Source organism: Lutra lutra, chromosome 4 (assembly GCF_902655055.1).
Source record: "Lutra lutra chromosome 4, mLutLut1.2, whole genome shotgun sequence".
Classification (NCBI taxonomy): domain Eukaryota; kingdom Metazoa; phylum Chordata; class Mammalia; order Carnivora; family Mustelidae; genus Lutra; species Lutra lutra.
In genome coordinates this window covers 155167265-155189017 of record NC_062281.1, presented here as the reverse complement: position 1 = coordinate 155189017, position 21753 = coordinate 155167265, and the positions used below count along the sequence as shown (strand labels likewise).

At 42.2% G+C, this 21753-nt stretch overlaps 1 protein-coding gene across 4 annotated transcripts in view; it reads left to right on the top strand.

The window, feature by feature from the left end:
* Positions 1 to 4923: 4923 nt before the first annotated feature.
* Positions 4924 to 21753, top strand: part of ZYG11A (zyg-11 family member A, cell cycle regulator) — an 81979-nt gene continuing 65149 nt past the window's right edge. For 2 of the 4 annotated variants that reach the window (XM_047724228.1, XM_047724225.1), the window contains exons 1-2: positions 4926 to 5251; positions 19543 to 19708. In XM_047724228.1, the coding sequence (XP_047580184.1) occupies positions 5162 to 5251; positions 19543 to 19708 (256 nt within the window). In that variant the 5' untranslated portion in view covers positions 4926 to 5161. Of the gene's footprint in view, positions 5252 to 19542; positions 19709 to 21753 lie in introns of all 4 variants that reach the window. The other 2 variants (XM_047724227.1, XM_047724226.1) reach the window with 2 other exon arrangements.

Below are 21753 nucleotides of genomic sequence, written 5' to 3'. Positions count from 1 at the left end.
AGACTATGTAGAATCTTATAGAACACTGTCCTTCATAATTTTTTTTTTATTTTTCCTGATGTAGGAAGATACTAGAGAGTTTTGTGCAGAAGGGTGACATGACCATTTAATATGATCATTCTAGGGGTGTCTGGATGCCTCAGTGGGTTAAAAATCTGATTCTTGGGGGTGCCTGGGTAGCTCAGTGGTTTAAGCCTCTGCCTTAGGCTCAGGTCATGATCTCAGGGTCCTGGGATCCAGCCCCACATCAGGCTCTCTGCTCAGAGGGGAGCCTGCTTCCTGCTCTCTCTCTGCCTGCCTTTCTGCCTACTTGTGACTTCTCTCTTTCTCTGTCAAATAAATAAATAACATCTAAAAAAAAAAAAAGAATCTGATTCTTGGTTTCAGCACAGGCCATGATCTCAGGATCTTGAGACTGAGCCCCGGTCATGCTCTGAGCTCAGCGCAGAGTCTGCTCTAGATTCTGTTCTTTCCTTCTGCCCCTCCCACCCTGGTGTACCCATGTACATACCTGCTCTCTCGCTGTCCTTCATAAATAAATAAATAAATAATCACTTTTGCTGCTATGTTGAGAATAGAGTTCAATGGAGCAAGGGTGGAAGCTGGGAAACCAGATAGGAGGATATTGTAAAAATTCAAGTGGGCAATGACAGGCACTTGTCTCTACATATATTTTGAAGATATAACCAACAGAATTTCTTTTATTTTTTTTAAAAGATTTTATCTTTAAAAAGGCGGGGGGTGGGGACCCAGGCACCCCTAGAACCAACAGAATTTCTTAACAGAGAGGATAGAAGATATAAGAATAAAAGAGGAGGGGTCACCTGGCTGGCTCATTTGGGAGAAGATGGGACTCTTGATCTTGGGGTCATGAGTTCAAGCCCCATGTTGGGGGTACTGCATACTTCAAAAAAAAAAAGAGGGGTACTTGGGTGGCTCAGTCTTTTAAGCGTCTGCCTTCGGATCAGGTCATGATCCCAGAGTCCTAGGATCAAGCCCCTCATCAGGCTCCATGCTCAGTGGGAGGTCTGCTTCTCCTTCTCCCTCTGCTTGTGTGCTCCCATGAGCATGCTCTGTCTCTCTGTCAAACAAATAATGTTGAGCTTTCTGCTCAGCAGGGAGCCTGCTTCCTCCTCTCTCTCTGCCTGCCTCTCTGCTTACTTGTGATTTCTCTCTGTCAAATAAATAAATAAAATCTTAAAACAAACAAACAAACAAACAAACAAACAAAAAAAAAAAACTTAAACTGTTTCCCAAAGTTCCTGTGTGGTAACCACTGACTTATTCCTTATCCTTTTAAATTCCTATTTAAAAAACTCTAGTATTATAATCAATCACTGTGAAGAATAAACAGTCATTGCTTTCTCACTATATAAACTGCTTTATTCCCCTGAACCATAATCCCTATTTTGGTTTTGAGAGCTCTTGTTTTGCAGAGTTTTGGTGTGCACAATAAACTCTTACTAATCAGTACTTTGGTGATTCATTGGTTTTACTTCAAATATTTCTGAACTTTTGACAAGGTATTACCCCCATATCTCTTCTATGCTTTACAGCAAAGCTTCCCCATAGTATGATCTGTATTCACGGTCTCTTACCATTTTCTTTCACCCTGGCCACTCCATTAAACAGTTCTTGTCAACTTTCAAGTTGCTAAATTCAGTGGGTCACTTTTCATTCTTTGTCTTGACTATTCAGCAGCATTTGACTCAAGTGATATCTTCTTCTCCAAAATACTTTAATTTGGCTTCCAGAACACATTTCTTCCTCCTCCCCCATCCCTACCTCTTTCTTCTTTCTTCTCTCTTCCTCCTACCTCATTGATTGCTCCTTCTCATCCTCTTGATTCCAGAATTCTTTTTTTTTTTTTTTTAAGATTTTACTTATTTATTTGACAGAGAGAGAGAGACAGTGAGAGAGGGAACAGAAGCAGGGGAAGTGGGAGAGGGAGAAGCAGGTTTCCTGCTGAGCAGGGAGCCCTATGCGAGCTTGATCCCGGGACCCTGGGATCATGACCTGAGCCAAAGGCAGACGTTTAACACACTGAGCCACCCAGATGCTCCCAGAGTCTCCATCTTTGTGTATGCCAGGACTTAGTACTTGTGTACCTCTCCTCTATCCATTCTCATGGGGATTTTATCTAGTTTCATAGTTTTAAAAGCAATCTGTATGCCGATGTATCCCTATTTTAAGATGTCTACCCTATGGTTCACTTTTAAACTTCAGGCTCATATCCAGCTGTCAATTCAACATATCCACCTGGTTATGTAAACAGCCTCACTGTGTCCAAAAGTAAAGAAGTGATATCCTTCCCTAACTAGCTTTTCTTGTCAGTCCTTCCTATTTCAGTATAGACCTACTTCTTCATTTCAGTTGCTTATAAAATCTTGGAAATCATTTTTAACTCCTCTTTTATTCTTTTTTTTAATTTTAAAAAGATTTTATTTATTTGAGAGAGCATGAGCAGTGGGAAGGGGCCACACAGGCACCCCAAGTTTAAGTTTTGCATATGATTTTCAGAGGCTTAAGCAAGAAATGACCCAGTTAAGTTAGCTTTGGAAAATAAGCTAAATTAAACTTTTTTCTTTTTTTTTTTTGTTCAAGGAATTTTCAAGCTGGTATCCATTTGTTTTTTATTTTAACAACCTGAATGGAGAAATTAGGTCAAAAGTAGTATTTTTGTTTTTTATTATGGGAAAAGTATTAGCTTGACTTATTATTTATTTTTGAAAGATATTTATTTATACACTTGAGAGAGAGAGAGAGGAGCACACGGTTGGGGGGTGGGGAAGAAGGAGGAGAGGGAGAAGGAGAAGTACACTCTACACTGAGCAGGGAGTCCAATGCCCTCTTCATCCCAGGACTCTGGGATCATGACCTGAGTTGAAGGCAGACACTTAATGTTTAATGACTGAGTCACCCAGGAGCCCCCAATTTTTTATTTTTTAAAGGATTTTATTTTTTTTTAAGATTTTATTTATTTATTTGACAGACAGAGATCACAAATAGGCAGAGAGGCAGGCAGAGAGAGGAAGGCAAGCAGGCTCCCCGCTGAGCAGAGAGACCCATGCGGGGCTCGATTCCAGGGACCATGACCCGAGCGGAAGGCAGAGGCTCCAACCCACTGAGCCACCCAGGTGCCTCTTAAAGGATTTTATTTTTAAGCAATCTCTCCACCCAGCGTGGGGCTGGAACTTACAACCAAGATCAAGAGTCCCACGCTGCACTGACTGAGCCCTAAGTACCCCTCAGCTTGTTTGTACACTAGTGGCAACGATCCAAGAAAGGGGGAAAAATGATAATGCAGGAGAAAGAAATGATGTTGCGGGATGATATCTTCGAGTAAGCAAGATGGAATTAGATCTAGCGGACAAGTCCAAGTGCCAGAGTTGGGTTTAGGTAAGAACAAAATAGGTGATAGTACAGATAGGTGGGTAGATGTGGTGGTGATGGTGGGAGCTTGGGATGTTTTTTTTTTTTTAATTGCTTTTCTTTTTTCAGTAAAACAAGCAGTTGAGAATATGGTTGGGAGAGGAAGTTTTGGAAGTTTGAGGATAGAGGAAAAGTTATGAAATAGTTCACTGGAAAAAAACACAAAACATTGGCTGGACTGGGAGTTAGAAAACTAGATTTTGACCATCAGGTTTTCCACTCATCAGATGCAACAATTTAACTTGTCTATTCAACCTCTCAGGTGCTCAGGTTCTCTGTGGGTAAAATGGAGATACCTACTGACAAGGACTTCTTTTTTTTTTTTTTCCCGGTATGAGGATTAAATAAAAGAATAAATGTGAAAGGAAAGCATTTTGCAAAGTATTTGTACTTGAAAAATTATTTTAACTTTTGAATCCACTTATCAAAGACTTGCTATGTGCTAAGCATTTTATGTTTTTAATGTACATTATCTTGTTTAATCTTTACATCAATCCTGTGTGCTAACACATTCTTTCTTTCTTTTTTTTTTTTTTAAAGATTTTATTTATTTTTCAGAGTGAGCACAGGCAGACAGAGTGGCAGGCAGAGGCAGATGGAGAAGCAGGCTCCCTGCCGAGCAAGGAGCCCGACGTTGGGACTCGATCCCAGGACGCTGGGATCATGACCTGAGCCGAAGGCAGCTGCCCAACCAACTGAGCCACCCAGGCGTCCCTAACACATTCTTTCTTACCCTACTTTACTGATGGGGATGTTGAGTTTTAAAGAAATAAAGAATCTTGCCCAAGGTTTACAACTTTGTAGGTAGGACTGAGCAAACATTCCAAGATTCAAATTCAAGACTTATACGCTTTTAGAAGTACCCTTTTCAAGACATATTTTATTCTAAATTAGCTGAAGTGTAATAATTCACTGGTCTTTGAGGGTTGCTTTCTTGGACCTTGTAGGTTAGAAGGAAGTGGACTAGTTCATTTTGTGGACTTAAAAGGTCAAAAGTGGTTTTGGTATTTGATCATCCAACGTCAGTAGGAGTTGAAACAGAGAAGGTAGATATAATAGAGGTGCCTGTGCTGGAGTTTTAGGAGAACGGTCTTTAAAATATATATGTTTTTAATGTATAACATATATTCTACAGGTGCTTGGCTGGCTCAGTGGGTACTGCATGCGACTCTTGATCTTGGGTCATGAGTTCGAGCCCCATCATGGGTGTAGAGATTACTAAAGCAAAAATAAAAATATAACCTCTTTCCCAACTTCACTGAAGTGGTCGCTGGGCAGGATTTAGAGGGGTGACGGGAATGCGGTATCAATCTTTAAGGTGTGGGTTTGAGGGAGTTTGGTCTCAGAGGGTTGAATAGGAGTGGGGTGAGTGCCACAGAAGTATAAGGCGCTTTCGGCGGCGAAGCGGCCCCCCAAAGGAGACGGTTGGGCCCTGATAGGGTGGGGTAGTGATAGACTGTGGTGGGGGGCGGCGGGGGGGAAATAGGAGAGGGGAGAGCCCATCCTGGGGGCGGGGTCTGAGGCGGTCCGGCCTCCGCGGGAGGGGGCGAGGCTGCGGCGGGCGCGTGCGCGCCGCCTCGCCGGGCGTTTCAAAACTTTTGCGGCGGGGACGGAGCGGCGTGAGGGCTGCTCAAGCTGCCTCCCGGCTGGAGACGCCTCACCCTCTCGCGGGATCCGGGTCCCGGCCCGACGCCCGCTCTCTCCTGACGTCCCACCGACGGGGGTCGCCATGGTTCACTTCTTGCACCCGGGCCTCTCCCCCCGGACTCTCGTCCCGCCTGACGCTCAGAAGGATGCGCTGGGTTGCTGCGTGGTGCAGGTGAGCACGAGGGCGCGGACGCGGACCTTGGCGGGACGCCACGCTCGTCAGGGAGTCGTCAGGGGGCTGTGAGGAGGCACTTGCTTGTTTGTTCGGCCGACGCGGGGGTAAAGCCGAAAGGGTTGAGCCTCGGCTGGGCTCCCGTCGTCGCTGGGGAAGTGCTTGCTGGAAGGGAGTTTTCTCCCCGGGGCGTCTCTGCCTCAGGGCGGAGCGCACTGACCTTGCGCCTCACTGAGGCGCGGGCGGGGCAAGTGCCGCCCCCTGGGTGACCTTGGGGAGGAGGGAGTCCTTTCCTCGAGTCTCCGACTCTTGCCTGTGTCTACGGTAGCCGGTATTTTGCAGGGTAGGATGAGTTTGGACGTAAGCTCCGGTCATGGCACTAGGCTTGGCGGACAGTAGACGGTGGCGCTTATTACTGTCAAAATGGAGCCAAATGCCCCAAACCTCGACCGTACTGCCACGTGCGTTGTGGACGTGGTGCCCCACAGAGGGTGTGACCCAGCGGTCCCTACTACACCAGGTCTTGGAACTGGCAACTCTAACTGGACGTCCCTCCTGAGCCCGGCGGGGGGGGAGTGGAACCCCAAGACTGAAATGCCTTCATTTCATGTGCTCTCCTCCCGCCTCAGCAGAATTCCTATTAAACCAAACTTGTCAAAATGCAGACCAAAAGAGTGTGTTTGCTGCTTACTGAGTAATTTGGTTCTCTCCCGTCGTTTGTAGGCATCGATAGTCCCCATTTTACTGGTGTGTAGGGAAGTTGAGAACTCTGAAAGTTATTTACTCAAGAACCTGAACCTGACGTGAGGTGTTCTGAAGTCAGATTCCACATTCTACAAGGCCTCAAGGGCCGCCCTCTTAGAACTCAAAATCTGGTGAAGGCTCTAGTGAACCTAAAATACGGAGGGAAGGAAGTATTCACTGAGGTGGTACTTTGCATACAACGCCTTGTCGGAAGGCTTTTGTGCCCTGCAAAGATCTGGTCTGTGCTCCTGTACTCTTTTGGACTCACTATTTATTTATTTATTAATAAAAGATTTATTTATTTGACAGAGAGAGACACAGCGAGAGAGGGAACACAAGCAGGGGGAGTGGGAGAGGGAGAACCAGGCTTCCCGCCGAGCAGGGAGCCCAGTGTGGGGCTGGGATCCCACGACTACGGGATCTTGACCCGAGCTGAGGCGGACGCTTAACGACTGAGCCACCCAGGCGCCCTTGGACTCACTTTTAAATGCTGCTATATGATTTGTAAATTTGTTTATAGCTGATGGAAAACCGGGTTTTTAAGTATGCGCTAACAGTATCTTAAGCACTTTTTTGTTGCCGCTGACTGGGATTAAAACAGATTTCCATTTTCTGTCTGATTCCATAGTGTACTGTATACTACATTCGTTTTATTTATAATATTTTATTTTTAATTAATTTAAAAATTAATACAGTGCACGAATACATTTTTGCTTATGATACCTATTTCTCCGTTTGTGTATGTTGCCTTTACACGTTGTAGTTTGTTTTTTTTTTAAGATTTTATTTATTTATCTGACAGACAGAGATCACAAGTAGGCAGAGAGGCAGGCAGAGAGAGAGGAGGAAGCAGGCTCCCCACACAGAGGCTTTAACCCACTGAGCCACCCAGGCGCCCCTACATGTTGTAGTTTTTGATGTAAAGATCTTTTCACACGTTTTGTTAAATTGATCCCTATTTTTGATGTTGTAAATTTTTTTTTTAAGATTTTATTTATTTATTTGACAGACAGAGATCACAAGTAGGCGGAGGGGCAGGCAGAGAGAGAGAGAGAGGGGGAAGCAGGCTTCCTGCTGAGCAGAGAGCCTGGCATCCAATTGAGCCACCCAGGCCCTGTTTATTTCCTTTTTCTAAATTGCGTTTTCTAGGACCTTTGTAGAATGTTGAAGTGGTGTGAGTGGACCTCTTTGTATTCTAGGTCTTTCACCTTTAAGTATGATACTGGCTGTAGGTTTTTACATAGATGCCCTTTATCAAATTAAGGAAGTTTTTTTCTATTCTTAGTTTGTCAGGAGTATTTTTTAAGTTATGAATGTGTGGGTGGCTCAGTGGGTTAAGCCTCTGCCTTCAGCTTAGGTCATGATCTCGGGGTCCTGGGATTGAGCTCCACGTTGGGCTCTCTGCTCAGGATAGGGGAGTCTCCCTATCTCTCTCTGCCTGCCTCTCTGCCTACTAGTGATCTCTGTCTGTCAAATAAATAAATAAAATCTTTTTAAAAAGTTATGAATGTGTGTTGAATTGTCAGATGCTTCAGCATTTAAGACTGTTTTTGTTGTTTATTCTGTTAATATGGTGGCTTTTATTGTGAATTTAACTTTACATTCTAGGAATAATCCCCACCTGGTCTTGATGTATTATTTTTATGTATCACAAGATTTTATTTGCTGATATTTAGTTAAGTATTTTTATGTCTGTGTTTATGAGGAAAATTGCTCTCCAGAAATACCTGGTTTTAGTATCAGGATAGCAAAAAATGAATTGGGAAATGTTCCCTATTCAAATTCTGGGTGGAGCATGGGTTTTTCTTCTTCTTCTTCTTCTTCTTCTTCTTCTTCTTTTATTTATTTATTTATTTATTTATTTATTTATTTATTTATTTATTTATTTGACAGAGAGAGAGAGAGAGAGAGAACACAAGTAGGCAGGGAGGCAGGCAGAGAGAGGGGGAAGCAGGCTTCCCGCTGAGCAGAGAGCCCAATGTGGGGCTCCATCCCAGGACCCTGGGATCCTGACCTGAGCTGAAGACAGAGGCTTAAACCACTGAGCCACCCAGGCACCCCTTCTTCTTATTTTTTATTTTTAATTTTTTTTTTAAGATTCTATTTATTTGAGAGAAAGTCAGAGACCAGGGTGGAGGGACAAAGGGAGAGAAGATCTTAAGCAGACTCTGAGCAGAGCCCAGAGCCCAATGTGGGGCTTGATCTCATAACCCTGTGATCATGACCTAAGCCAAAACCATGAGTTCTGCTCTTAACCGACTGTGCCACCCAGGCGCCCCCTATTTTTTTTCTTTCTTTCTTTCTTTTTTTTTTTTAAAGGTTTTATGTATTTATTTGATAGAAATCACAAGTAGGTAGAGAGGGAGAAGCAGGCTCCCTGCTGAGCAAAGAGCCCGATGCAGGGCTCCATCCCAGGACCCCGAGATCATGACCTGAGCCAAGGCAGAGGCTCAACCAGCTAAGTTGCCCAGGCGCATCCCCCCCATTTATTTCTTTTATGTAAACTCTGTCCGCAGTATGGGGCTTGAACTCATAACCCCGAGGTTATTTCTTCCTTCTATGTTTAATAGAACTCACCATTGATGCCATTGAGCCTTGAATTTCTTTTTTTTTTTTAAAGATTTTTTATTTATTTATTTGACAGACAGAAATCACAAGTAGGCAGAGAGGCAGGCAGAGAGAGAGAGGGGGAGGCAGGCTCCCTGCTGAGCAGAGAGCCCGACGCGGGGCTCGATCCCAGGACCCTGAGATCATGACCTGAGCTGAAGGCAGAGGCTTTAACCCACTGAGCCACACAGGCGCCCCGAGCCTTGAATTTCTTTGGGAGAGCAATTAATATACTTTCATTTTATATTTATAAAAGGGTCCATTTATCAAGAAGTGCATTTAGGAATGTTATGTCTAACAGATTGTCAGTTTTTGTAGTTTGTTATTACAGTAATTTCTGTATTTCATCTGAATTACCAAATTTTTTAGCAAAATTGTTTGTACAGTTCTTTTATTTTCCTTTTAATGCTTACAGGATCTGTAATGACATTCAGTCTTTTGTTCCTGGTATTGGTGTTTTTTTCTCTTTTCTTTCTCTTACTTTCCCCTATACTTAGGGATTTTGTGATATTAGTCTTTTTAAAGAACTGACTTGGCTTTGACTTATATCCATTGTACATCTGTTTTCTCTTATTTCTGCTCCTATCTTTATAATTTCTTATGTTTATTCTGGGTTTAACCTACTCTCTTTTTATCTTTTTTTTTTCCTTTTTTATCTTTTTAAGGTGGGAACTTAGCCATGAATTTTACATGTTTCTTGTTTATAACAGAAACATTTAGAGCTATACATTTCCTCTAACACAACTTTGGCTAATATCCTTAAATTTGGGGGCATCTGGGTGGCTCAGTGGGTTAAGCCGCTGCCTTCGGCTCAGGTTGTGATCTCAGGGTTCTGGGATCGAGTCCCGCATTGGGCCCTTTGCTCAGCAGGGAGCCTGCTTCCCTCTCTCTCTCTGCCTGCCTGTCTGTCAAATAAATAAATAAAATCTTTTTAAAAAAATCCTTAAATTCTGATATATTGTTCAAAATATTTTCTGATTTCCATTATGAGATATTATGTGAGCCATGGGATATTTAGAAATGTATTGCTTCATTACCAAGTAGTTGGGGATATTTCACATTTTTTTTTAAATTAACTTCTAACGTAATTGTTGTCAGAGAACATACTCTTATGATTTTAATCCATTTATATTTATTGACATTTGTTTTATGGCTCAGATGTGATCTATCCTGGTGCACGTTCATGTGCACTTAAGGAATATATGTTGTACATTTTGGATATAATATTCTATGAATGTCAGGGCAAGTTGGTTGTTAATACTAATTTTCTATATTATTCATTTTCCAACTACTTGTTTTTTATCAGTTGCTGAAAATGAGTGTTCATCCACTGTAATTGTGGATTTTTCTTTTTATTCTCTCAGTTTTTGCTACATGAATTTTAAAGTTGTTAGTAAGTGCATATACATTTAGGAATTACATCTTCTAGATGAATTGATCCTTTTATTTTTATGATTTCTGGTAATATTCTTGCCCTGAAGCCTTCTTCTTTGGATGCTAATATAGTTAACTCCATTTTCCTTATGATTAGTTTTTAACAATTTTGTATTATTTATGTTTGAAGCACATCTCTTATAAACAAAGGTCTTTTTTTATACTGTCTAACAATGTGTGTCTTTTAAATTAGAGTAAGTGTAATTATTCAGGATTGTTGGGTTTAAGACTACTGTGTTGCTGTTTGTGTTCTATTTGTCCTGTTTGTTTTGTTCCTTCCCTGACTTTTTTTTTCCTTAAGATTTTTAAATTATTTGCAAGCTGGGGAGTGGCTGGCAGAGGTAAAGCAGGCACCTGCTGAGTAAGGAACCTGATGGGGGATTGCATCTCAGGACCCTGGGCCAAAGGCAGACATGTAACAACTTTTTTTTTTTTTAAAGATTTTATTTATTTATTTGACAGAGAGAAATCACAAGTAAGCAGAGAGGCAGGCAGAGAGAGAGGAGGAAGCAGGCTCCCTGCTGAGCAGAAACCCTGATGCGGGGCTCGAACCCAGGACCTGGGATCATGACCTGAGCCGAAGGCAGCGGCTTAACCCACTGAGCCACCCAGGCGCCCCAGACATGTAACAACTTAACCCACTGAGCCACCCAGGCGCCCCATCCCTTCCCTTAGTCTTTAATGGTCACTCAAAGATAACAGGTTTTTGTTTTGTTTTGTTTTAATATTTTCTTTTTTTTTTTTAAATTTTTATTTATTTGTCAAGAGAGAGCAGGCACAAGCAGGGGAAGTGGTAGGCAGAGGGAGAAGCAGGCTCCCTGCAGGGCAAGGAGCCTGGCTTGGGACTTGATTTGAGGACTCTGGGCTAATGACCTGTGCTGGAGACAGATACATAACCAACTGAGCCACCCAGGGGTCCCATTTGTTTTTTTAAAGGTAGCAGTTTTTATTTATTTATGAAAAGATTTTATTTATTTATTTAACAGAGATCACAAGTAGGCAGAGGCAGGCAGAGAGAGAGAGGAAGGGAAGCAGGCTCCCTGCTTAGCAGAGAGCCCGATGCGGAGCTCGATCCCAGAACCCTGGGATCATGACCTGAGCTGAAGGCAGAGGCTTTAACCCATTGAGCCACCCAGGCGCCCCTCAAAGTACGAATTGTTTAAATTAAACTTTTTATTAACATATAATGTATTATTAGCCCCAGGAATCTCCAGGTTTACACACTTCATAGCACTCACCATAGCACATACCCTCCCCAATGTCCGTAACCCAACCACCCTCTCCCTATCCTCTCCCCCAGCAACCCTCAGCCTGTTTTGTGAGATTAAGCACCTGGGTGGCTCAGCGGGTTGGGCCGCTGCCTTCGGCTCAGGTCATGGTCTCAGGGTCCTGGGATCGAGCCCCGCATCGGGCTCTCTGCTCGGTGGGGAGCCTGCTTCTTCCTCTCTCTCTGCCTGGCTCTCTGCCTACTTGTGATCTCTCTCTGTCAAATAAATAAATAAAATCTTAAAAAAAAAAAAAAGAGTCTCTTATGGTTTGTCTCCCTCCTGATCCCATCTTGTTTCATTTATTTTTTCCTACCCCCCAAGCCCCCCATGTTGCTTCTCTACTTCCTCATATCAGGGAGATCATATGATAGTTGTCTTTCTCCGATTGACCTATTTTGCTAAGCATAATACCCTCTAGTTCATCCACGTCATCACAAATGGCAAGATTTCATTTCTTTGATGGCTGCATAGTATTCCATTGTATATATATACCCCATCTTCTTTATCCATTCATTTGTTGATGGACATCTAGGTTCTTTCCGTAGTTTGACTATTGTGGACATTGCTGCTATAAACATTCGGGTGCACGTGCCCCTTCGGATCACTACATTTGTATCTTTAGGGTAAATACCCAGTAGTGCAATTGCTGGATCGTAGGGTAGCTCTATTTTCAACTTTTTGAAGAACCTCCATGCTGTTTTCCAGAGTAGCTGCACCAGCTTGCATTCCCACCAACAGTGTAGGAGGGTTCCCCTTTCTCCGCTTCCTCGCCAGCATCTGTCATTTCCTGACTTGTTAATTTTAGCCATTCTGACTGGTGTGAGGTGGTATCTCATTGTACCTTCCATATAAAGCACTGTAAAGAAATAGTAAAAGGTGGTATTTGTTCTCCCCAATTCTGTTTAGATGTTCTACTCTTTATCAGATTATGTTATTAATCCTGATAAATCCTGTTTCAGTACTATTCCATTCCCCAATATGTCTGTATAAAGGAGTGGTTAAAAATAAGTACATTTGAGAGTACAGGTACTTCACTTTTTAGTTATTTATGTTTGTCCTCTTCATATTTCCAAAATGAATTTGAGATATCTTCATGTTCTACTTTTAGAAAGAATGAAACAATAGCAACAAATCCATTATCATCAAAGTTGCGAAATAGATAAATTAGAAAATTATTCACATTCTGACAAAAAGCCCCCAAGCTTTTCTTTGTAAGGTGCAGTAATGCAGGGTCACCCAGATAGCAATTCATATAGAAAGGTAGATTGGTAATGATATATTAATTTATTTGAGAGAGAGTGGGCAAGAGCAGCGGATGAAGGACAGAGGGAGAAGCAGGCTCCTCACTGAGCAGGGAGCCCAGTGCAGGGCTCACTCCCAGAACTCCAGGATCATGACCTAAGTGGAAGGCAGCCACTTAGCAGACTGAGCCATCCAGGCACCTCCAAAATGAAACAATTTATGAAGATCCATATATGTAACTTTTTTGCAACTTGATGTATTGCCAAAAGTAAAGTGTCTGTGAATACTTCTTCCTTTTTGTTTGGTACATTTGTAAACTCTTGAACCTTGACATTATTTTTATTGTTAATTCTTTTAACGTGCTCATTGAGCCTTTGCTATCCAAGTGAAAGGTCGTTGATGACCTGTTGGTGGGTCAGAATTTGTTTTCAAGAGATGGTAGGTACTTGAGCACAGTTCTAGTTCCAGTGATGCTTTATGACAGCTGATAAATAGAATTAACCACAATAGACAGTTAATGATCTTAAATTGGTATATCTTGTAGAAGCACTGTTATAAATTCTCTACCGTCTGTATTTCAGGGAATTAAAAGTAGTGTTTTTGAGTGCAAATTTTTCTTGTTAGTTTATATCCATCCTAGACAGTAGACGGAATACAACTAGCCATTGTTAGTTTATTTGAAAACATGCTATTTTTAGCACACTAATTTCTAGAAAAAGGGGAAATGTGATTAAAATTAGATTGATCCAGATTGCAATGTGAGCTTTTATTACTTGATTCTCTTAACTTGGAAGATTTAGAATTTGTTTTAAGAAAGGGGTTGGCAAATGATGCTTTTTAAAAGAAATGGTCTTGGGGCGCCTGGGTGGCTCAGTGGGTTAAAGCCTCTGCCTTCGGCTTGGTCAGGATCCCGGGGTCCTGGAATGGAGCCCCGCATCAGGCTCTCTGCTCAGCGGGGAGCCTGCTTCCTCCTCTCTGTCTCTGCCTGCCTCTCTGCCTACTTGTGATCTCTGTCAAATAAATAAATAAAATCTTAAAAAAAAAAAAAAGAAAAGAAATGGTCTTGTTTCCTGTGTGCTCTCAATGCATTATGGAGATCAAAACTCTAATGCCATATGAATTGAAATGCCAAAGGTAGAGCTGCAGCATGGTGGTTGGATTACTTGGTTATTATTTGATTCAGCATTTTAATGTATTTTTTTTTTATTCATTTATTTGACAGAGAGAGATCACAAGCAGGCAGAGAGGCAGGCAGAGAGAGAGGAGGAAGCAGGCTCCCTGCCGAGCAGAGAGCCCGATGCGGGGCTCGATCCCAGGACCCTGAGATCATGACCCGAGCCGAAGGCAGCGGCTTAACCCACTGAGCCACCCAGGCACCCCTGTATTTTCTAAATTATTAGCCATGGCAGCAGTTCAAGAGGTTCTTTTTTTTAAAAAAAGATTTTATTTATTTATTTGAAAGAGAGGACAGAGGGAGAATGAGAGGAAGCAGCAGACTCCCTGCGGGGCAGAGAACCTGACATGGGGCTTGATCCCAGGATCCTGAGATCATGACTTGAGCCAAAGGCAGGTGCCTAACCGACTGAGCCACAAAAGCACCCCATTTTTTATTAAATGGGCTCGAGGGGCACCTGGGTGGTTCAGTTGATTAAACGTCTGCTTTTGGCTCAGGTCATGACCTCAGGGTCCTGGGATTGAGGCCCCCGTCAGGCTCCCTGCTCAGCATGGAGCCTGCTTCTCCCTCTCCCTCTACCCCTCCCTCCATCCCTTCCCCTGCTTGTGCTCTCTCTCTCTCTCTCTCTCAAATAAATAAATAAATAAATAATCTTAAATAAATAAATAAAGTGGGATCCATGCCTGGTGTGGAGCCCAAAATGAGGCTTGAACTTACAACCCTGAGATTAAGACTTGAGTGGAGACCAAGAGTCAGATGCTTGACTGACGGAACCAGGTGCCCCTAAAAGGTTCCTAATATACAATTACAATAAATACATGACAAGTAAATATCTGCCATTGTTGATCAAAAATTAAAACCTGGGGGCACCTGAGTGGCTCAGTGGGTTAAGCCTCTGCCTTCACCTCAGGTCGTGATCTCAGGATCCTAGGCTTGAGCTCTGCATCAGGCTCCCTGCTCAGCAGGGAGTCTGCTTCTGTGCCTCTCTCCCCCAGTCATGCTTGCTCTCTCTCTCAAATAAATAAATAAAAATTTTTAGAAAGTTAAAGCCTAAGCAAACAAACAAAAACTAACAGTAAAGATTAAACAGCTAAATAGGTTTGATGCCATTTTATTGAGCAGTAAAAGACTGGGGAAGGTTTAGTTTTCTACATGGTGAATTTGAAGTATTTGTGACAGTTAAGTAGACATGTCAGGGAGGCAAGTAGGTATCTAAGTCTAGCTTAACAAGAGATAGGACCTGGAGATAATCTGGAATTCATTGGGTTTATAGATTAATATCTATCTATTTTTAAGCAAAGTCTATTCCAACATGGGGCTCAAACTCATGACCCCAAGAGTTGCATGTTCCACCGACTGAGCCAACCAGGTGCCCCTATAGATTAATATTTAGAGTCATGTAATCAGTAGTCAAATACAGAGGTAGAGGCATTAGTCATTAGTGGTCTTGGTGGCAGGTGGAAACTTAATAGAGTGATTTGAAGAACGAATTTTCTATGTTTGTTTATGTATATGTTTCTCTAGAACATATACTGATTTATAAAATAAGAACCAGTAGCAGAATACTATAGTATAAATCTGTTTACATGAAGTTCACAAACATGGAGAACTAAACTGTATTCAAGATAATGATTGCCTCGGGGTGCCTGGGTGGCTCAGTGGGCTAAAGCCTCTGCCTTCGGCTCAGGTCATGATCCCAGGGTCCTGGGATCGAGCCCTGCAATGGGCTCTTTGCTCAGCAGGGAGCCTACTTCCCCCTCTCTCTTTGCCTGCCTCTCTGCCTACTGTGATCTCTGTCAAATAAATAAAATCTTAAAAAAAAAAAAGATAATGATTGCCTCTAGGTGAAGGGATGGGAAATAGTATCAGGGAGGGACACAATAAGGGACTCCAGACATATTGGTATATTCACTTTAGGCTATGGGGTAAATAAAAGAGTATTTAAAAATAGATCTATATTGTTTTATATCTTAATATATTTTTATACTTGAATGTTTAGTATCTTGTATGTAGATTTAGTCTTTAATACACAGTATTTTTTAAATGGGGCTGTCAGGGTGCTTGGGTGGCTCAGTTGGTTAAGCAGCTGCCTTCAGCTCGGGTCATGATCCCGGATCCTGGGATTGAGCCCTGCGACGGGCTCCCTGCTAAGGGGAGAACCTGCTTCTCCCTTTCCCTCTGCCTGCTTGTGCTTTCTATCTCTCTGTCAAATAAATAAACAAATAAATCTTTAAAAAAAAATAAAATGGAGCTGTCATGTTTAGTAATATGGCAAGTAATATCAGAAAGCCTTAAAACTAAATATTTGGGATAAAATGTTATGAACACTTTCAAAATAAGAGAAGTCCCCAGCATTCCCACCTAATTCAGAGAAGCTGGAAAAGAGGATGTAAGCAGACCCTGAAGCTTTGATATTTACCACAGTCAATAAGCAGGGATTGGAGGCTAGGCTTTTGCCAAAACCAGGTAGGGAATTTGAGTAGAGACTGTAAACTATAACTGTATCTAATATGGGCTAACAAAGGCTGGCTTTACTTTAGTGAAATGGTAGATCTAAAAAAAATCTGCTTGTGGGAAAGGGAAATGGGGAATCTTGTAAGTTTTGGCTTGGATTTTGAGTGGAAAGGTATCTCCTAAAAATTTGTTATCACAAGCCTGTCTTCACACAAATTCAGGGTTTTGTTTTGTTTTAAAGATTTTATTTATTTATTTGACAGACAGAGATCGCAGGTAGGCAGAGAGAGAGGAAGGGAAGGAGGCTTCCTGCTGAGCAGAGAGCCCAATGCGGGGCTTGATCCCAGGACTCTGGGATCATGACCTGAGCCAAAGGCAGAGGCTTTAACCCTCTGAGCCACCTAGGCGCCCCAAATTCAGGGTGTTTTTTTTTTTTTTTAAAGATTTTTTTTTTTTTAATTTATTTATTTGACAGACAGATCACAAGTAGGCAGAGAGGCAGGCAGAGAGAGAGAGAGAGGGAAGCAGGCTCTCCGCTGAGCAGAGAGCCCAATGCGGGGCTTGATCTCAGGACCCTGAGATCATGACCTGAGCCGAAGGCAGAGGCTTTAACCCACTGAGCCACCCAGGCGCCCCCAAATTCAGGGGTTTAACCCGCTGAGCCACCCAGGCGCCCCATCTTAAATTCAGGGTTTTAAATGACATTTCTTGCTTGGTTCAGGAACTCTGTAGCTGGGAATTACTGAAGTGATCCCTGGTAATGCCCCCGGGATAACTGAGTTTAGCAGAATCTCTCTGATGTGACAGGTATTCTACTCGGGCCTCACAGGAGTCCTACAAATAAAATCCCACTAAAGATGCACTCACAAACTTGATTTATAAAGGGTGAGTCTTCATGACTAAGAATCAATGACTAAAAGGGTTATATTCCAGGAGACCTCAGAAAATGGAATTCCTGGGGCGCCTGGGTAGGAGAGAGATGGTGGGGGGAGCAGCAGAGGGAGAGAGAGAAGCAGGCTTCCTGCTGAGCAGGGAGCCTGATTTGGGGCTTGATCCCAGGACCCTGAGATCATGACCTGAGCCAAAGGCACCCCTCAATTCTGGCTTTTTTTTTTTTTAAATTTTTTATTTATTTGGCAGAGAGAGATCACAAGTAGACAGAGAGGCAGGTAGAGAGAGAGAGAGAGGGAAGCAGGCTCCCTGCTGAGCAGAGAGCCCGATGCGGGACTCGATCCCAGGACCCTGAGATCATGACCTGAGCCGAAGGCAGCGGCTTAATCCACTGAGCCACCCAGGTGCCCCTCAATTCTGGCTTTTGAGACCTAAGAAGTCTGCTGGGACTGTTTCAGGAAATTTTTTTGCTTCTCCAGTTCTTTTCAGACATGAATTCTGGCATGGGGGTTTGGAGCAACTGAGATTCTTTGGGGATTATTTTCAGAATGCAGAATGGTAGATAGATTTTGAAAGACCAGGTTAGCAGTTTCTTACATAAGGTTAAATACATACATGAGTAGGAAGTGTAGAATCCCTGGGACCCAGGAATCCCATTCTTAGGTAACTACCCAAGAAAAATGAAAACTATGTTCACAGAAACCTTTCCATGAATATTTAGAACAGCTCTCTTCAAAATTGTCTAAAATTTTAAATAATCCAAATCCTCTCTTTTTTTTTTTTTTTTTTAAAGATTTTATTTATTTGAGAGAGAGAGCATGAACTGGGTGAGGGGCAGAGGGAGATGCATAGTCCCTGCTGAGCAGGGAGCCCAGCGTGGGGCTCAATCCCAGGACTCCAGGATGATGACCTGAACCAAAGGCAGACACTTAACCTACTGAGCCACCCAGGCATCCCAATCCAAATGCTCTTAAGTTGTTGAATAAAATTGTGGAACATTCTTGCAGTGTTATAATACTTTTTAGCAATAAAGAGAAACTAATTACAAAAACACACAACAACGTGGATGAATCTCAGATGCATTGTGGGAAATGAAAGAAATCAGATTCAAAAGACCTACATACTGTATGATTCTATTTATCTGACTTTTTGGAAAAGGTAAAACTCTGGGACAGAACACAGATGTGGGGACTATCTACAAAGGGACATAGGGAATTTTGGGGTCATAGAACTGCTCTCTATCTTTATTATGGTGGTGGTACATGACTGCATTTATTAAAATTTATAGAACTAAGGATACAACAAAAAGTATTCTTTTTTTGCTATGTGTAAATTACACCTCAGTTAAAAAACAAAAACAAAAATGAATTAGAAAGCAGCTATGGTCCAAAAGCAGGTGATCTTCCTCCTGTTGTTTTGTCAGAGGGTAGTGTCGTTTATCTAACTACATCTCATCACATAGGCATTTTATCAATTTTATATCATCACAGGTAGGGTGCGTTGTATTGTAATCAGATATTTTGAGAGAGACTACATTCATATGGCTTAATACAGTGTGTTAATCTCTTACAATGCCTAATTTATAAACTGAACTTTATTGTAGGTATGTATGTATATATTGAAGAGAGTATGGGGGTCAACAGAAGGTTTTTTTTTGTTGTTGTTTTTAAGATACATAGTAGAACATAAGTTACATGTTAAGAATGATTTATTTGAGGAGAGTTTAAAAGATGTATGTATGAATGAAGAAATGACAGGAAGAGGCAAGGAGGGATGAAATTCAGTCAGCACATGTGGAAGTATTTATCTTTTCATGAACTGTTGAGGGTAATATTAGGCATTCCTTCCTATCCTCTGGGACATAGTAATCATTGAATAAATACTTGTTGAATGAATGACCATGTGATTTCTGTGTGAATTGTCCCTTATGTTTTATTGAAATTGTCAGATTTCTTGGTTGTATTCTGCATTAAAACTGTAGCTCCAAAAGGATTAGAACTATATTTTGCTCATCCTGTATTTTCCATGGCTGGTACAGAACAGGTGATGAGTGAAAGATTAAGAGAAATTAATTTTTTTCGTGCTAGAACAGAAAGTTAACCGTTGGAATAAGGTGGTTTCGTTACATATAAATCATATAAATCAGGATGCCTGGGTGGCTCAGTTGGTTAAGCAGCTGCCTTCGGCTCAGGTCATGATCCCAGCGTCCTGGGATCGAGTCCCAAATCGGGCTCCTTCCTCGGCGGGGAGCCTGCTTCTCCCTCTGCCTCTGCCTGCCATTCTGTCTGCCTGTGCTCACTCTCTCCCTCCCTCTCTCTCTGATAAATAAATAAAATCTTTAAAAAAATTCATATAAATCACTATTAAGATAAAGAGAATGTATCTTCAGATAGCCTCATCAAGTAGTTTCTTGTATTTTGCATGACCACTTTTATGTTGAATTTTTGTAGGTGTATTCTAACAAAGTTTTTTTTTAGGAGGAGGCATCTCCCTACACTTTGGTCAACATCTGTCTGAACGTCCTGATTGCTAACCTAGAGAAATTGTGTTCTGAAAGATCTGATGGAACCTTGTGCCTTCCGGACCATTGGAATTTCCCTCAGGAAGTAGCTGATCGATTCCTTGGGGTAATGACATGGCAAGGTAAAGATAAACCTTTATTTTTATTTTATTTTATTTTGATAAGGTTCCTCTATATTGTACTCCAGCACTTTACTATTTGAAAAGCACTTTCATATAAAATTCCTGTTTAGCTCTCACAACAAGTGGATGGGAAATATGGAAATTATTCCCATTTTATCTGTGTGGAGATTTGAATCTTCTAGTCTTTTTGGGATTCCTTGATGGAAATTTATCTTGCTTCTAGGCTTACCTTACTATTGGCTTAGCAGAGTGAAGACGGTGGGGAACTAAACCAGGCTCCCACTTCATCTGCTCTCTAGCTTCTGAAATGCTGTGGCTGTAGTCTTGTCTCCTACTATTTTTTTTAAAGTTTTACTTAAGTAATCTCTGCACCCAGCATGGGGCTCAAACTAATGACCTGAGATTAAGAGTCACATACTCTTCTGACTGAGCCAACCAGGTACCCCTCCTATTCTTTTCATTGTGAATATGAGACTTTGAAAAATTTTTTCCAGGGTACCTGAGTGACCTGGCTATTAAGCAGTTGACTCTTGATTTTGGATCAGGTCATGACTGCAGGGTCCTAGGATTGAGCCCTGCATCTGTCTTTCTCCACGCTTGGTGTAGAGTCTGCTTGAGGTTCTCTCCCTCTCGCTCTCCTGCTTGTGCTCACTTGCTCTCTCAAATAAATAAATCTTAAAAAAACCCTTAAAAATTTTTTTTTCCTTTATTTCCCATTGTAGTAGGGCTTTCAAGGGCTATGTTTAATTTGCCATGTTACAGTTCTTTCTTTTTTCCTTTTTTTTTTTAAGATTTTATTTATCTGAGAGAGAGCAAGTGAGCAAACATGAGCCAGGGGAGGGGCAGAGGGATAAACGCACTCGCCACTGAGTGGGGATCCTGACGCGGGACTCCATCACAGGACTCTGAGAGCATGATGCTTAACTGATTGAGCCATCCAGGCGCCCCTACAGTTTTTTCTTAATAAGAAGTTTTTTTTGTAACAAATTATTGAGATGTATTTCACATACTATATAATTCAATTCGCCCATTTAATATGTACAATTCATGGGGCGCCTGGGTGGCTCAGTGGGTTAAGCCTCTGTCTTTGGCGCTCAGGTCCTGATCTCAAGGTCCTGGGATTGACCCCCGCATCAGGCTCTCTGCTAGGTGGGGAGCCTGCTTCCCCCTGTCTCTCCACCTGCCACTCTGCATACTTGTGATCTCTCTCTCTCTCTCTCTGTCAAGTAAATAAATAAAATCTTAAAAACAAAAAACAAAAAAAATGTACAATTTAGTGGATTTTTTGTGTTTTGTTTTGTTTTATCACAGATTTGGGCAGCCATCATCATAATCAATTTTAGAACATTTTTATCATCTTAAACTCTTAACCCATCCCGCCAACCCTAAACAACTATTCGTCTTCTTTCTATCTTTTTTTTTTAAAAGATTTTATTTATTTATTTTGACATACAGAGATCACAAGTAGGCAGAGAAGCAGGCAGAGAGAGAGAGAGAGAGAGAGAGGAGGAAGCAGGCTCCCTGCTGAGCAGAGAGCCTGATGCGGGGTTCGATCCCAGGACCCTGGAATCATGACCTGAGCTGAAGGCAGAGGTTTTTTTTTTTTTTTAAATTATTTATTTGACAGAGATCACTAGCAGGCAGAGAGAGAGGGGGAGGCAGGCTCCCTGTTGAGCAGAGAGCCCGATGCGGGGCTCCATCCTAGAACCCTGGGATCATAACCTGAGCCAAAGGCAGAGACTTTAACCCACTGAGCTACCCAGGTGCCCCCGAAGGCAGAGGTTTTAACCCACTGAGCCACCCAGGTGCCCCTCTTCTTTCTATCTTTATGAGTTTGTTTTTTCTTTCTTTTAAGGATTATTTATTTATTTATTTGGCAGAGAGAGAAATCACAAGTATGCAGAAGTAGTCAGAGAGGCAGGCAGAGAGAAGGGGAGAAGCAGGCTCCCTGCTGAGCAGAGAGCCCAATTTGGGGCTCAGTCCCAGGACCCTGAGATCATGACCTGAACTGAAGGCAGAGGCTTAACCCACTGAGCCACCCGGGC